This window comes from Anarhichas minor, unplaced genomic scaffold (genome assembly GCF_050575085.1).
Source record: "Anarhichas minor isolate MPS153535 unplaced genomic scaffold, ASM5057508v1 ptg000078l, whole genome shotgun sequence".
NCBI classification, from domain to species: domain Eukaryota; kingdom Metazoa; phylum Chordata; class Actinopteri; order Perciformes; family Anarhichadidae; genus Anarhichas; species Anarhichas minor.
This window is the reverse complement of record NW_027466524.1, coordinates 1,299,896-1,317,380: the sequence shown is the minus strand read 5'-3', so window position 1 is coordinate 1,317,380 and position 17,485 is coordinate 1,299,896. Positions and strand designations below refer to the sequence as shown.

The following is a 17,485-nucleotide window of genomic DNA, read 5'->3' as shown; positions in this document are numbered from 1 at the left end:
ATTGATTTAGGCTGTTGTTGGGTAGTAACATTTTTAAACATATTAAACTGGAATTATGGGATGGATTAATTTAACATTTGCCAATTAGACATCAATTGGGGTCATCAATCATCTGGCTACTTTTCTGTGACATTTTCCACTTTGTTCTGGTCCTTTCACCCTGTGACAAAGACACAATGAAGGAGATTCATGGAAAAACACTTGCACATCGCTTATCTGAGATAAAAATACAAATTGAGCAATACCCTCCATTTCTTAATCATCTTCTATCAGTGGTGGGCCGTCAGGGCCAGCAAGGCCTTCTCTGCTGGCAAAAACAGAATCACAAAGTTATAGCTATTTTATAATTTTTCTTAAATACACTACATGTAATATATAGAAATATTTTCCCCATTATCTTATTTTCTCATTGCACAGCTACTGTCTTCCTCAGTTGCTCTGCTTCCAGTGCAGCTTGTTTTAAGTAGAACTTAAAGTTAAAAACTTAAACGAAGCGGCCATCTGAAGGCACGGTTAGCGGCGTTGAGGACGATGGGCACAAAACGGAGGACTTTCTTTTTCTTATTATTGTTTATTTTGTTCTGCACAACTATTGTGAAGTCCACACACATAAACTAAACATCGAACAAAAAGTTCAGAAATTAGTGTTTGGTAGATTATTTCTCTGTTGTAACAATGCTTCTTGGCAATAAATTGTATACCATTGGAAAGCCTGTTTAGTTACCTTTCAAACGGTGCCCCATTTGAAAGGAACATGCATTTCTGGGATGAGCAGCAGAGCTGAGTATGTGGGTTGCGCCCATGAAGAAATTGCCAAATCTTCTCTGCCTTCTGTTCTTGGGATGGCATTCCACTCCTCAAGCAGGATTTGTCGCAAGTCAGCCAACGTGGTTGTGTTGGTCACTCTGGCACGAACAGCTGATCCCACAAGTGTTCACTTGGGTTGAGGTCAGGACTGCTGGCAGGCCATTCCATCCTCTCCACTCCCACATTCTGGAGGTAGTCTCTGATAAACCGCTCTGTGGGGGCGAGCGTCTTCATCTTAGAGGATGGAGTTCGGTCCCAGACTGTGGAGAAATGGGATTGCCACTGGTTGCCCAACACAACCACGTTGGCTGACTTGCGACAAATCCTGCTTGAGGAGTGGAATGCCATCCCACAGCAGTGTGTGAGCAGGCTGGTGATCAGCATGAGGAGGAGGTGCCAGGCTGTTGTGGCTGTGTATGGTTCTTCCACACGGTACTGAGGCTCCTGTTTGTTAAATGAATAAATTGTGAAATTGCCAATATGTCTTGTTTCTTCCTTGTTACTGATAGACTTCAATCATCCAATCCACCAAACAAGAGTCGATAGCAACAGCAGAATAAGCTGTTTGACATTGGCAGAGAAGATTTGGCAAATTTTTCATGGGTGCAACCCACATACTCAGCTGTGCTGCTCATCCCACAAATACATGTTCCTTACAAATGGGGCACCGTTTGAAAGGTAACTAAACAGGCTTTCCAACGGTATAACATTTATTGCCAAGAAGCATTGTTACAACAGAGAAATAATCTACCAAACACTAATTTCCGAACTTTTTGTTCGATGTTTATAAAGGAACTAAACATGAATTGCTCTCCAGTAGGACAGAGACTTCAGCCACCAGCAGAGCTACGAGTGAGAACGTAACATTGAAAATGAGTGAGAGACGTGTGTTGACCACATTTATGGACCACAATCTAGTAAACTTTTATGTGAAAGTGTTAATATTAAAGTAAATTTGATGTGTGAGAGAAAGACCCGCAGCGCTGTAACTAAGTGAAAAATATAATTTTCCACGAAGTGTGTATGTTTGAGTTCATAGAAGAAGATTTTAGAGGAAGATCTTATTAAGTCATTAAAGACTACTTTATTACTTTATTGTTGTATTTTTTTAACTAAGCAACCAATCTACTTCCTGTTTACACCGGCACCATCATGCCCAGTGTACGTGAATAGTCACGTGATATTCGTTTTCAGGCGTTTTAGTCTGGACGGAGATCATTTCAAAAACGATGCTGAAACGCCGTGTGGACAAAGATCGAAAACGTATTAGTGTGGATGTAGCCTCAGGGAGCTCCCTGAGCTACAAGCACCTCCGGAGCCGCGGGTTACCGACCCCTGGCGGTGAATCAACTCCTCCAAGTCATATTAATACTCGCATTCCTCGAGGCACCGGCCGAGGAGGTGGAGTAGCAGCCATCTTTGACTCAAGCCTATTATTAAAGCCTAAACCTAAACTATAACTCATTTGAAAGCCTGGTTCTTAGTCTTTCACACCCAACCTGGAAAACATTACAGCCAGTTCTGTTTGTGATGGTGTACCGGGCCCCAGGTCTGTATTGTGAATTCATATCTGAATTCTCGTTTTTATTTTCTAGTTGACACCCTTTAATTCTCATCATTTCTTTCACTTGATTCCGTCAGTATTAAAGTTCAGAGTTTACTCACGCTACATAAATCTGATGTACTACTAGAGCTACCTTGTAACTCAGATCCTTTGCTGCAGTGGGAGGATATTTCAGACTGTCGTTTTACAGTTAATTGTTCCCTTTTAATAAAGAAACAATTCTTTTAAACAACATTTTTGATTAGGTCATCACAAGACAACTACCGATAAATAGTGGACTGACAGGAGTGTGTAAGGAGGCACACTGGAACCGGGCCGCGCTAAGCAACTTTGTCAAAAAGTCTGAAGAACTCTCAGCTCGGAACTCTCAGCTTTCTTTAGACCTGGAAGATGAAGATAGTCACCTCGCCACCATCCAATCCACTGTAAATCATTTCTGATCTCAGCAGGACATGATGTCAATAATACACACAGAACATGTGAAACGAACTAAAATAAAATCCACCAAAATCAACACTGAAAGAGTAGAACAATTTAATATTGAAATGAGAGGAATCTGTGCAGATACACATGGTTAAAATAATGAATGAAAATATGATGGTACTCTGGTGGAGGCCAGTTCATGATCATACATCAGTGGTTATTCAGGCCAATGTAATCTCATCTGGACCACAAGCGCTCCACAAGACACACACGTGCTGTATAAGGACACATTTGTTGGGTTTGAAGGCGTTGTACAGCATGAGGATGAGGGACTACTGGTGGGGGTCTTTGCCACTGCTCTCCATTCATCCAGCAGTTGGTCCTGTGAGGTCACATTCCACACTTCTCCTTCAACTGCTTCACCAGGTTGATGTACTCGTTCATGGCATCCTCTTTGCTCTTGCCTGATAGTAAATCAAAATGAATTTTAGGAAACACATGAATTAATTAATAAAAGAAATGAGCACTATTCCTACTTTAAACATCGACTTCATCCTTGTTGCATGCAATGTGTAGTCCTCAGGACTCAGGAAGCTTAATTACTGGGTTTGATAATGAAATTGGACCTTCTAATCTGGCCTGGTCCTTGCAAATACTAGGGTTAGTGAGAGCAAATAACTTCAAGGATAATTGTGGATAGACAATATAAGTTTTAAAGAACATTTCTTCTTTCTTACTACTTGTATTGTATTTGTTTCGGGTTGGCTGTTTCTATGGGTAAGAACACTCGACAGAGTAAACACTAAAGGTTACATTGAAACAAGAGGAAGTGCAGAGATCTGCAAACAACGTCTAGATAATCAGGTCTACAGCAGCTATGGAGACCACAAGAACCAGACTAAGTGCAACCAGTTTACAGGACTGTGACAACTGGTGGCTTATGGTGTCACAGGAGTGCCATAATGACGGAAATATATGTAAAGGAACAAGAGAATAAATGTGGAAATATAAAGACAATTTATAAAAGATTGAATAAGAAAAATATGGATATATAAGGAGAAACGAAAAAAAGAAGAAATATAAAGACAAATAAAAGAATAATTATGAGAATTTTCATTTATTTGTTGATTAATTTCTGTATTTATATATTTATTTAATTAGCATATAAAATTACTGATTTCTTTTTTTGAGTCATTTCTATTCTTACATATTTTCTTATTCTTTTCATTGTTGCTTTTTCTTTTTCCTTGAAGGGTCAAGCTGCCAATCACTGGCTTTGAGAAGCCTCCCTGTCCAGGCCGAGCAGTTAATTCCTGCACACGGCTGAACGCTCTCAAGACACAGTTCAAGCATCGCTTCATGTGGACAGGAACTATTATTATTATTATTATTAGTATTCATTTTATATGCAATAAAATATATACACTTTGAAAATAGTATAAAATACAAAATACATAAATAAATGAAAATGCTTAGAATTATTCTTTATTATTTTGTTAATTATCTTTACATTTCCACATTTATTTATTTCTCTTAATATTTCACATTATTTAAATTGACTTAATTATTCTTTTATTTATTCTTCTTTATATTTCCACAGTTATTTTTGAACTCTGCCGAGCATTAAAAGGACTTGGATCAGGGACATCCCGACCATAAACTAATGCTCACTCCTACATGGATGATGAAAACAAGATGCTTGGTGTGCTGAACTTTTAACTGATGTGACAACATGCACACACATGCATTGGAAGTCAGGAGCTTGGCTGTGTCTACATCAGCAAAGCTTTAGCTCTGCCTGATATAACCCTCAAATCTTTTCATTCAGACTTTCAATCTGAAAATGAATGCAGTGTAAGAAGAAGCAAAATCGTGTACAACAAACTCATTTGGTATACAGAAGTACTGGAAATAGTTTCAGAGAAGGTTTGCCAGGGTTGAGACATCTACAGGACTGATGGTGTACCTTTCTGCTTCTCCCAGGCATCCCATTTAGCTTTACCAGTGAAGTCAAACATCCCGGGGCGACCTTCAGAGACAAGAAAGACACAAACAGATGTAAGTGAAGAGGTTAAAGGAAATCAAACAAGGATAATGTATTTGAGGTCAAAAGGCCTACAGTTAAGTGTGGGAATTGGAGCCACGTGGCCAGCCTGCTCCTCTCCACAGTACCCGTTAAAAGAGAAAGGCCTCTGGAGGACTTGTCACTTACGAGCCCGATAGATTTAAACCAGTGGTCCCAAAGTGGGTCGCTTAAGAAAAGGCAAATATTTTTATTTTGCCATTACAGATGTGGTGCCCTCGATGCTGCAGCAGAAACTGGTGAGAACAGCTCATGGTTGCCAGTTGTTATAGCAACACAGTATGCTTTCTGGCACACGCGTTATTCAGGAGCACAACCGTAAGAATTAGGGTCTGTCAGAGCACATGATGGAAGATTTGTCGAACCCGAACCCAGATATCAAGGATATGCTCTTACATACTATGAATGAATGAACGACTATGAAAGGCTCTGTGGCTCCACTGCTTTTGGGACCTTTTCACACCTACCTTGTTACCTTGTTTGGTCCCCACTTTTAAGTTTGATCTGAACCAAAGTTCCAGGTGTGAAACCACAGACCAGACAGTAGAACCGTAGTCCTACAAAAAGAAGCAGTCTCGGTCCAGATCAAATTAAACCGTGGTTTGGTTTGTTTCTTGTTCGAACTGTTGGACCTTTTAGAGGAAGTTCGTCACAACCGGAAACGGGGAAAACATCCCAGAGGAGACCAAATGTTTAACTGACAGTTTGTCCGACAACTTTATAAAGAGTCGGTTCATAAATTCTTCTCCATTCATTCAAACTACGACAGAAGCCTATCAGGCAAATTGACAACACAATGACGTGAGATGCACATAGGGCTGTCCTAGACAACGAGCACTTGTCAGCTAATCGATTCGTTGATTTTCTCCCGGGAAGATTTACACAAAAACACTTACCCGGGATGTGTTCTTAAGTTTCTTGGACATAAGTCATTCAGCATGAAAAAAGCATAAAGAAGGGCTAATCAACCAGAGAAATCTTAGTCGATGAAGATGGGGCAAGCCTATTATCCACAAAGAATCACAACGGTTGAACTTTAAATCTTATGTTTGCCAGAGATGTGCTCATAAGTTACTTGGCAATAAGGCTTTCAGCATGAAAAAGCATCAAAACGACTTATCTAAAACTACCGATTCGTCGACTAATCGTTTTATGGAGGAGCAGCACTAGCGTTGAGTGCTGCAGAGCATCTATAGCAGAGAGTGCTTTCTCACCTGTGTTGACATCACCCACAGTGGCCTGCTTGAACAGTGAGTAGACCTGCAGCATTTCTTCATCCGCCGGCTTTTCCTTCAGCTGCTTCACCTCAGCTGCTGCATCATCAAATTTAGCCTACAGAGGAGAGGACACAAACTTCAGAACAATACTGATGTGATTAACCAGCTGTTGATTCCCGTGGACGACAGTAGGTCAGAGATCAGGATCGCCTACACAGCAGCACCACTACTTTGCAATAACATTGTAGGAGCCATTAGTTATGTCTGTGTATTATATGTTTGAATTAGGAGCCTATCTCAGGTTGACCACGGGTGGCAGTGTGGAGTATTGCGGCAGGTAATTTATATATGGGGCACAGGTGCAACTGACAGGTAATGAGGCATGGGTGACGGGGAGATCGCACGGTTTTTACCGCAAGCCAGACATACCAGAGGGAGACCAGGAAGAGAAGTGCTATCCTATTGTATATCATCTGTGAACACTAATTAAATGGGAAGCTCACCCAAAAGTGTGAAACGCCTGGAATCTCTTTGTTGTAGCGAGTAAAGAACAGGATCTTCTCCCGCACCCAGCCCCGTGGCTAGTAGCTGGAATCAGTCACTACAAACATGGATATCGTCCTTGTGAAGTTTGAAAACCTGCATCTGAGGAGCTGCATTAAGTGCTTGCTGTGTCTTGCCTGGCCCGTGGGAAAATATTATATATAATAATATAATAAAATAAATTTATTATAATATAATAAAAATATTTAAAACTTACTTTGGCCTCTACTTTTTTTGCTTTAATTTCATCAAAGCATTCTGATGGACGAATGCAAAATATGTGTTCCAGTGAATTATCTGCATTGTGTTCTATTAAATTCAGTGGGCTGTTGGCTCACTAGCTTCACTACCTTTTGTCGGTGCAACTTGTGATCACAGAGAAGAAAATAACGATCATCCTCTACATACTTGCTGAGAAATGATACGTTATTATTTTGTAATTTGTCTTCATCGAACTATATATTCTGCTTCAATCCATATGTCACACTGGCCCCTCTGAAAATAACTCTGGCATGTTGGATATTGTATATGTATCTATTCTGTTGCTTGTTTTCATGCAGCTCCTTTATCTGAATTAACTGAAAGTGCCAAATTGTTCTCCTGTTGTTCTAAGTTGACACGCAATTATGTATTCAGTATTCACGGTATTCAATCTGGACCTTTTGGAAATGTACTTGAATACCCCTGCCCTCTAGTAAGCAAAGCCTTTATACACGATGACATTAACATGTTTGTATGTTCTATGTACTCCTGACAGTAGTAGTATATAAACATATATAGAAAAACACAGTCAAGAAAATACCGTGATATACCGTGAAACTGCCAGAATCTTAAAAAAATACCGTGATACACATTTTTGGTCATACCGCCCAGCACGAGCTGGAACATAACCACAATGCACAAGTTAACTTGGTGAGCATGCATTTGAATATGGGGCTGTGCGCCCACATGCACTTGAGTGCCTTTGTTCCATGATTTGACGTGTGACAGTGACAAAGAGAACAGTGTGTGTGTGTGTGTGTGTGTGTGTGTTTGGCTCAACGTGTCTTGATGAATTTGTTTCAGGTTTCATTTGAATAAATAACTAGTAATGTGCTAACTTTGAGGGCCTTTTTCTCAAAATGACGGCTCTTTGACAGTCATTATGTAACATGACGTATGTTGCTTGATATTTGAAGAACAGAAACGATGCTGATATCATTAGAAAGCTAAGACCCTCTTCTTGAGGGTCAGTGTGACTGATAATGATAGAGCACATCACACATGTGAACGGTAGCCTAACGTATGTAAACCAATGACGCATGTGATGACTTTGACAGCGCTGAGGGGCTGCACTTTGGAGGAAACACTGTCACTGCGTTCCATATCGCATACTTCTTCCTTTTAGTACATAATGTAGCTGCCCTTACAAAGGTTGTACTGTTACATGCAGTATGCATTCAATTGGGACACACTACTTCCTCATAACATTTCACTTTGAACTTTGACCCTCATGCTTATCCGCAGCGCAGAGGATTGTGGGTCAGACTGGCTAGAATATCATGCCGGCTTGCATACTGCAAAATGCGACTGGATGCAGTCGGACATTCTGGTATTTTTGTCATACTGCGTTTGGCATACTAAAAAGAAGGGTACTATGGGTACTGGACTACACTGTGTTTCATTCCGGCAGCTTGATGGTCACACTGGTTACACCGGAGGTAAAGCAAAGACCAGTCATGTGATGACTGGTCTAAACCTTTGTGTGGAACCAACTGTTTTCTAACAATGACATCATGTATATTTTGTATGACATGTTCTCTTCTTGTTCATGTTCTCCCTCTCAGGGACTGCAGATGTTAATTAGCTAACTCCGGCTCAACAGTAATGAACTAATAAGTAAATGGAAAACGATGCTGACCAGGACCGGACGAGCCAGGTAAGACAGGCCAGAACACATGCACACGCATATTAAAGTTTAACATTAACAATTGAAAGATATTGTACACTTTTTAGATCAATCTGAAAACTTCTGTGGGAATAAGCTGGGATAAAAAGTATGATCCATATGATATGATATTTAAACCTGCATCAAGCTCAGCTGCTGCTGACTCTGGAAAGAACAGAATGTGAAACACACAGATACAGTGCAGTACAGGCTGATCATTAGTATTACTGTTGAAGTCCCTGCAGCACCTCCCTTTGCCACGCTAATGCATCCAGACTGTGAATCTGAGGATGAATGCAGTGTTACTGAAAATCTTACAAGTACAACAATGCATTGTGTGTGGAGGGGGAGCACATGAGCTTACTCATTCATTTGGACCCTCCACACAACAAACGCCCCGCTAGCTGTCTGTGAAGAGATCTAGCACATCTATAACAAAACAACTAAATGGAGCAAAGGTCGGGCTACTGGAACAATGTTATCAGGTATCAGTCAGGGCTCTCTGGGTGGCTGTGGGTCAAAGGTCAGGGAATAAGGTCTGAACGCATGCACGTGTTCAACACTCACACTCTTCTACTGGTCAGCTGACATGTATGATGCGAGGCAGGACACGAACTTTACGGACGGTCCTTTATGTACATACGTTAAGCAATCCTCCAACGTGTGAATAGCATGCAGAACTATGCATTTCCTTTTTAAGTTTCCAATCTTACTAATCGATACATATGTTACAAGTTGAGATCTTCAGTACGGCCCGTTCAAAGTACCATCCAAGATATTACCGACAAACGGCAGAAACGGCAAAGATGTCCTAGCGGAGACAGTTATAACGGTGAACTGCAAGTCCCATTATAGCCCACTGTCACGTCTTAATGGAGACACACGATCCAAAAGCCAACAGCTCACTCTGTTGCAACACAACTGGCAATGTGAGAGTGTCGGTTAGCGACGCTCCTCTCGTGTATTGAGCAACAGGCTCGGGAGACCAGGAAACAAGCCAGAGGCGCGCTGTTACTCAGCTCACTGTCGCTCATTGCGCTGGAGTCGCTCTTCAACGCCGACACGTTGCGGACTAATTCCATACACACCTGGAGGTCAGCCATTTTTAGTTGAGGATCCGACTGCAGTCAGCCAACTTGACGGATGATCAGAGCAAAGTCCACTGAAGCGCCCAGCACGCAACTACTGGCGATAGCGCTGCTTCTTCTTCTACAACCTGTTGACGGACTACAAACCGACCTTAAACGAGCATGCCGCCACCTACTGTACCGGAGTGTGAAGCTTTACGACTTTATGACAGTTTTGTATTGTTATTATTACAAATAATAGAAGTTTAAAAAAATCATGGCTTTATAAATAAGCTATATTTTGGATATCAAACCTAGTCAGGACTCGTAGTCGTGTATCTGGTAGCGTAGTAGTTTGGAAGGGTGAGATGAAGCTGGAGTGATGAGGAGGAAGATTGTTGAACATGAGGCATTCAAAGATAATATCAGATTTCAAGGGAGGCCATAATATAATATAAATATAATATATATATAATATATAATCGCAAGGACCAAAGAGAAAAAGCAATGACAGTTGAAATATGTGCAGCGTGATGGTGGACAAAGCCAAGCAGACAAGTGGTGGGCCCTTTGTGAGAGGCGTTATATATAGTATGGTATCCCAGAGGAGGAAATGGTGGAGAATTTGATGTCAAGCATTAGAGGTAAAATGATTATGTCTGCAAGCAAGAAGAGGAGGAGACAGGGTTGATAGTTTACCATTGTTGCTGAATTTCCAAGAGAAGGTGTTGTTTGATAAAGTGACAGCGGGATATATGAGTTACACTGTAACTGTCCCGCCGCCTTTGCTGTGTTTCAAATGCCAAAAATATAATATAGACATATTGCAGCAGGGTCTGGGAGATGTGAGGACGGGACTGAGCTGAAATGTGCAAATTGCACATGGTGGATGTGAAGTGAGAAACTGGTGACGAGTTTGATGGGAGATAGAAATATATTTCTATTGCTGATAAGGAGAGTTTTGTGTATTTCATGGCTGAAGTACACCTTCCAAGCAAAGGGGAAAGCTGAGAAGATTGAAATAATCGTAAAGTGTGCAGCAAGATATTTAATATTCATGGAATGACTGGGATGGCTGTTCAGGGAGAACAGTTAAACAAAAAATCATGTTCACAAGATTAGTGTTACTCATGTTAATTCTGCAGTGCAATGCAAGGATCAATCATTTAAAGGATGTCTTAATGGTTTAGAATATAAACTGGATGAAGTATGGGATGAAGAGACACGGCTTAAACCAAACTTAGATTTTGTGATTCAGGTGTACGTACGTGTGCACAAGAAGGGATAGAGAAGGGGGTAATGGGGGAGGATGTGCTACCTTTGTTGGGCTTTCAACTTACCACAAATGTATTCTTGCTATTGTCATATTTAAATGTAAATTCAATCATTTCAGAATTTGTAATGAAGCCGAGTGGAATTTACATAAAAGTATGAAAATTACATATGACAAATATGAACATTTTAATTTTTAATTTATATTTATTATTATATTCAAGTATTCCAAACACAAATAACCTTAAAACAAAACAAATATCTGGAAGCTATCTGCCCAATGCCATTTTACAAGACTTCTCAATAAAATGGTAAGTCAGACTAAAACTTGAACGCTCTAAAGACAGTGGAGATGAATGTGTATTTCCTAAAGAACGCAGCCCCGCCTGCTCCAATCACCCTGTGTGACTCCCCCGTCAACGCGGTGGAGTCCTTCCTCTTCCTGGGCTCCATCATAACCCAGGACCTCAAGTGGGAGCTGAACATCAGCTCCATCACAAAGAAGGCTCAGCAGAGGATGTACTTCCTGAGGGAGCTGAAGAAGTTCAACCTGCCAAAGACAATGATGGTGCACTTCTACACTGCCATCATTGAGTCCATCCTCTGCTCCTCCATCTCCGTTGTATGGAGTATCATTCACTCTGCTGAGAGGATGATTGGCTGCAATCTGCCGTCCCTCCACGAACTGAGGCAGGCAGAAAGATTGTAGCCGACCCCTCTCACCCTTGACACAAACTCTTTGAGCCCCTTCCCTCTGGACGGAGGCTGCGGTCCATCAGGACCAAGACTTTATGCCACAAAAATAGTTTCTTTCCATCGAGCCGCTCCATCCCCTGAGCCACAGTCACCATAAATTTGATGAATAAATGAAAATGAAAAAACAAATCCGCTTTAACGGTGTGATACTGTACTGACTTGCAGGCTACTCTACTCTCTATCTAAAGTGTGTCTTACCTGCCAAGATAAGCAGCACTAATCCAGTGATAGTTTACTGTACATCTGTTTGAAAACACCTGTCATATAACATGGAGTGTCCTCGGAAAGTTAGCTAGCTAGCAGTGATGTGTGGGTCAGGGTTTTTAATACCGCACCTACATAACCCATAATGAGAGCCAATGTGTATGTAAATTATTCATTTATTAATCTTATCCTAACCAGCCAGGTTAACAATCACTAATAGCCAAATTGCTGAAATTATATTTTTTATAGTGTCCTGGCTCAGAGCAGACTGTGGTAAGCCAACTATGATTGACCAGGACATACGGTATATTCTGTTTCTGTTCAGGTACATATATGATCATGTCTTTGTCATACCATTAATGCAGTACAACTTTGCTAGTTCACAAGAGACGCGCAAAACAAGTCAAATCAACACAAAGATAGAGGTAAGCCTCGATCTTGTCCATCATTCCTCATACATTTCAACTTAATATTGAGTCAAGACTGAGCCAGTTACATAGAGAGAGAGAGCATAGTCTCTGTGGTGACTCAGAGGACACAGTATGGCACTATGTGCAGTATGGCTGATGAATATATTCCTAAACGTCTCAGCTGCTGAGAGAGTCTACAGCAGTACTGAGGGGGTTACACAGGTGAGGAGGAGGACAGCAGGGCAACCTCATTATCCATTACCCATTCTGTCACCCACTACTTCTCTTCCCAACCCCCTCCTATTATTTATTTATCCTCGTCAGCCCTCAATTACTGGCAGTGGTCTAGGGACAGGGAGCAGGCCTGGGTTACCTGGGGTTGGTCTGGCTAACGAACAACAGAGTGAGACCTCCCTCATGTTTATTTCTATCTTTCACCCTACGAGATACGGACCGACAGGGCTGCTCAATTATAATCAGCACTTTCAGTGAGTCAATCAGTTGTAATATGTCTTGCCTGCTCCTATTTTCCGGCTGTCCCTCTGTGGATAGAAGGACAGAGGGAAGAAAGGGGGGGCGTGCCCCTTACAGGGAGACCTAATGGCATATACGTAACCTTGGTATCATTTTTGATCAAACCTTCTCCATCGAACGTCACGTCAATCATATCACAAAAACCGCCTTCTTTCATCTCAAAAACATCGCCTGTCTCCGCCCCTCCCTCTCCTCCTCAGCCGCTGAAACACTCATCCACTCCTTCATCACCTCTCGACTGAACTACTGCAACAGCATCCTGTACGGCTCACCCCCCAACATCATCAACAAACTACAATACATCCAGAACTCAGCTGCCCGTCTGCTGAGATCACATCGCCCCAGTCCTTCAAAACATCCACTGGCTCCCCATACAGAATATTATCTGGGGGTGACTGTGGCTCACTGGGTTAAGAGGGTCTGCTAACTGCAAGGTTGACGGTTCGATTCTTGGCTGGGACGTGTCATTTGTCAAAGTGGGCAAATGACACTGATCCCCTAACGACTCTCCGAGCCCACTGCTCCCTATATACAGGGATGGGTCAAGTGCAGAGACGAATTTCCCCATCAATATAGTATAATTAAAAGAAAACATATGAATAATCTGGTTCAATATTCTCCTCTTAGACCCTAGCCCTATTTTTAGCCCTCTGCTCGAAAATTGCATACACATACCCATAGAGAGTCCAAGCTCTAACTACAAGGTCTATTTTAATAATTTTTATGCTAGAATACTGGTAACACTTGTGAGATGTGTTAAATTGTGTAAATATTGTGTATATGTTACTGGTTAATAACTGATGTGACTTATGGCACAGCTCAAATGGAAAAAGTTCCAAGTTCGCCTGGAAAAAAGCACTTGTATTGAACCTGTGTTTTTAAAATAAGGCCTTGGCTGGCCTAAAACCATGCTAAAGTCATAGAACAACACGTGTTACATGTCCCCACAACATATTTTACTTTGATTGAGTGAAGCAGGCCAGCATACATGGTCATAAAAATCAAAGTTTTGATTTTCGGAACCAGCTGTTGCATTGCTGTATACTCATTTTATATACTATATAACTACATATTAACTATATATTCACTTGATTTATCACTAAGAGTGTTCAATACATCATAATAAAGCAGTTTGACACCATTTTCAATAATGTTGAGCAGTTATGATGTGTCATATCTGTCAATCATAAAAATAAATGCCTCATACTGTGTGTCTATGTGACCCTGGAGAGGCCTGTGATCGGCCGATTTACAGGTGTGAAACAGTTTTAGATGCGGGATAGTCCAACGGGAGCCATGCGGGGGTGTTTGATCGTATCTGGGTCTGTTTACTGACTAGAAATCGCAAAATGCTGGCCTAACCCCCCTCTCTACTTGGTTTGGTCCCCCTTGCAGAATACCCTGGCATTTTCTCATTCAACCTCGCAGCGCATTGATTTCACTTGCAGAGGCGAGGGGAGAGATGCAGGAAGGCGCTGCTCGAAAATCCAATGGAATAAATCCGTTTTTCATCTTCAAAACCATCAAAATGTAAGTTTTTTTACCCAATTTTGTTGCTGGTGACATGTGACTGATGTTGGCTTATAGATATATAACGTTTGAACGGTTTGAAAGAGAGTAATTCCGACGACGCTATTCGTCGCGGGGTCGAATCACGGCCCTGCTACATGTGGTCATCCGCCAAGATCGCTCCGCGCGTTCTCATGCCAGACCAAAACAAAGTAGATAGTACGCAGTTTTTTATCCAGAAAAACGTGGTTTTGTGGAAAACTTGTAGTACTCTTCTAGATATGATCTTAGTTCATGTATAATTGTGTTTTGCAGTGTGTAAAATGGCTGCCATGGTTGTTTCGCCCAGAATTTCAGTTTTTCACAGATATTATTATTATTTTTTTTACTTTTGTATTCCTTTCACAAAAGTGAATTGTACACAGGGGTATCCCTGGGGTACCCCCTCTAGGTCCCCAATATTGGGGACCCTCGGGTTTAAGTAAGGCCCTATAGATGCTCTGTTTCATGTCCTTTAGCTATTCCACAAAGCAGAACAAAAACATTTAGTGACGCTACTGTTAGAGAGTTACTGAAAATATGAATAAGGGTTTTGTTTTTATTATTTTTGCTTATTACAATTATTTCTATTTATACAGTGTATTGTGTGTTTTTATGCTGTGGTTTTAGTATTGATACATATTTTAATTATTACATTTTTTTTTGGTCAATTTATTCAGTGTTATATATGAACTTTATTTGGTGTGCATTAATCTCTTCACCTTGTTATTTGTAAAGCACTTTGAAGCATTTGATTTGATTGAAAGGTGAAAAAACAAACCTTGACCGATTGATTTGGGGGACCATTGAATTTGAACTAATTGATTAGTTAGAATTAAATCATATATGTTCAGGTAGATATGGATGGTTGGATGGGTTAGCGTTGTGTTTAGAGTGTATGGAGGAATTAAAACCCACATGAAAGAAAACATTAATCTTTATGTCGTATTAAGAATATGGGCAAGTACAACAACACTTACAACAACAAATGATCCTCAAAAACAAACAAAAAGATTTCACCTGGCAAAATATAGCCAAAGATAAGGAACTTAAGATGTCTTTGTTCAGCTGTTTTATTTCATAAACAAATCACTTGCCTCTCAGGGCTTCCTTATAGAAGTGATGAAGGTGACATCAGACATCAAAGGTAACTTCTTAAACAATCGAAGTGAACTCGACATTAGTATCAATATGTTCCCTGAGACATCTTGGAAAACGTGACCGAGCCGTGTCAGAAACCATTTCTCAGCACGACTCCTGTCCGACCTCTTCATCTTTGCTCACCTTTGCAAACTCACGTGTTGCGTGATGGATGGAAGGTGACGGCAAACATGTCACTGAAAGGAAGAGAGGCCCAGTGGAGGAGGATGGGGATTAATGAGGACAGCGCATCACGGTCGCAGCGCAGCCTCATTGGGAGATGTTAGTGGAGAAATGATGCCTGGAAATTTTATTCCAGTTAAGTGATATTAGCATGATTTTGTGTTGACAGTACACGGTCATTTAGGCTCGTGTGTTAAGTAATGTTGTGAAACTTAGAAGTGAATGCAGTTTGATGCTGTGTTTTATGAATATGTAATGAGATACAGCTGTGAACATCATTAGTAGTGGCACTGTTGTATGCTTATATCCCCAGTGAGCCGTGTGCATGTAATGTGTGCGTATATATCTTTACATGTGTGTGTGTGTGTGTGTCTCTGATCCCTGCCAGTTAGCTTGTCCCTGCATGCTTATTAAACTGTGTACAACGCTTGGAACACATTTTTCTTGTTGGTCTTCGGTGTGGTGTCAGTCTAGGCACAGTGCACTCCGGCATCCTCATTGTGTTGGCAGTTGTTAACACCAACTCCTTTGTGTCGGCAGCTGAAGATGTCGGACTCTGTTCCTAAACATTTGAGCTCATCCAGCCAGATCCTACCAGCCCCTACAGAAGGACAGCAGTGAGAAGAAAACAAGCATTCATCAGATGCTTTTCTCTATATTAAAGTGCAATAACAAAGGTTACATTTTCCTTTGGTGTTAGCAGTGGTGGAGGAAGTACTTTCATCGTTTACTTCAGTAAAAAGGTACAGTTACTGTTAAAAGTTCAATCTTGCATTCAAAATCTTATGTAAGTAAAACTAGAAGATAGTATTTATTATTAGTACTGGTAAAGGAAGGGCTTTTTTAACAAGAGTATATACTGCTGGGTAGCTTCATTTAATATGTTATATCATAATTTGTTGGTTTATGATATTTTGTATTTTCATACAGGTTATTTTTTCTTCCTTTTATATTTTGTTTTGTAATTACTTATTTACTAATATTAAAGTTGGTGTAGACCATTTTAAAGTTCAAAACAATGCAATAGTGCAATAGTTTATCAAGCTACGCACGAGCATGAAGCACCAAGCATCATGAAAGGAACCGTTCATGATGCTTTCAGTGAGTGGCTAGAATACATACGCAAGTGGCCATATAGTGGCCAGATATATACATGTATGTGATGGAGAAACATAGCGTGTAATGTTACAAGCATACAAGTCACTCGATACTTCCAACTCCGTTATGGGTTTAACGAGTGACCGTGTTAACCGCTGACTCAGCCGGATGCGTTGGTGGTCGCACGTAGTGAAGGGAGCCGTTGAAAACACAAACAGAACATGAAGGTGTCCTCGTAAAGACCCTCAATCCTGTTAAAATACAGTTACTGTTACTACGAGCAACAATGGCTGCATCTGACTGAAAGTCACACACCTGATGCTCTGAAACAGTGCTGTGGGAATTCTGTAGAAATTGAGTGAGCTGTTTGATTCTGACAACCAAACATGCAGCAACCAGACATTTCAATGCTGGTAACACTTTTCAGTTAGTATAAGCCTGCTAACTCTTATTATTATTTTAGGAAAAGTTAAAGAGCAGTTTATCCATCTGTCCAGTACTTACATTGTGCAGCACACATAGGTGCTATTGATGAGCACTGGACAGGAGGAATGCTTACAGAGACTAATAACTCTTTACATGTACATATGGCCTTTTGACTATTGTTTGAAAGCTCATTTGAAAAAATGTGAACTTGTCCTTCAGTGTACAGACATTTTCTCACTTTTTCGTTCAAATAAAGTGATTTCGGTCGTCTGGATAAAGTGCT

General features: G+C 40.8%; 2 protein-coding genes and 1 long non-coding RNA gene across 3 annotated transcripts in view; 1 reads left to right on the top strand and 2 right to left on the bottom strand.

The window, feature by feature from the left end:
* Positions 1 to 2,888: 2,888 nt before the first annotated feature.
* dbi (diazepam binding inhibitor (GABA receptor modulator, acyl-CoA binding protein)) lies at positions 2,889 to 9,797 on the bottom strand. The gene is made up of 4 exons (XM_076081030.1): positions 9,653 to 9,797; positions 6,092 to 6,209; positions 4,761 to 4,823; positions 2,889 to 3,258 (listed from the first exon to the last, which is right to left on the bottom strand). Exons 1-4 carry the CDS (start codon positions 9,665 to 9,667, stop codon positions 3,185 to 3,187), a joined length of 270 nt encoding a protein of 89 aa, XP_075937145.1. The 5' UTR covers positions 9,668 to 9,797; the 3' UTR covers positions 2,889 to 3,184.
* LOC142937908 (uncharacterized) overlaps positions 4,795 to 17,485 on the top strand; it is a 16,255-nt gene continuing 3,564 nt past the window's right edge. The window contains exons 1-3 of the long non-coding RNA XR_012949464.1: positions 4,795 to 4,852; positions 8,464 to 8,555; positions 14,203 to 16,421. This is a non-coding gene — a long non-coding RNA (uncharacterized LOC142937908). The remainder of the gene's footprint in view (positions 4,853 to 8,463; positions 8,556 to 14,202; positions 16,422 to 17,485) is intronic.
* The window catches only part of marco (macrophage receptor with collagenous structure), a 27,076-nt gene continuing 24,867 nt past the window's right edge, over positions 15,277 to 17,485 (bottom strand). Inside the window, exon 11 of the mRNA XM_076081029.1 lies at positions 15,277 to 16,279. Within this exon, the coding sequence (XP_075937144.1) occupies positions 16,149 to 16,279 (131 nt within the window). The 3' untranslated portion in view covers positions 15,277 to 16,148. The remainder of the gene's footprint in view (positions 16,280 to 17,485) is intronic.

Bases quoted from the DNA above. Each gene is read 5' to 3' on its own strand.
- dbi (XM_076081030.1), bottom strand. The intron at 4,824-6,091 runs GTGAGAAAGCAC...TTGTCTCTGAAG, and splicing joins TGTGGGTGATGTCAACACAG to GTCGCCCCGGGATGTTTGAC. The intron at 3,259-4,760 runs GTACACCATCAG...ATTTACTATCAG, and splicing joins TGCCTGGGAGAAGCAGAAAG to GCAAGAGCAAAGAGGATGCC.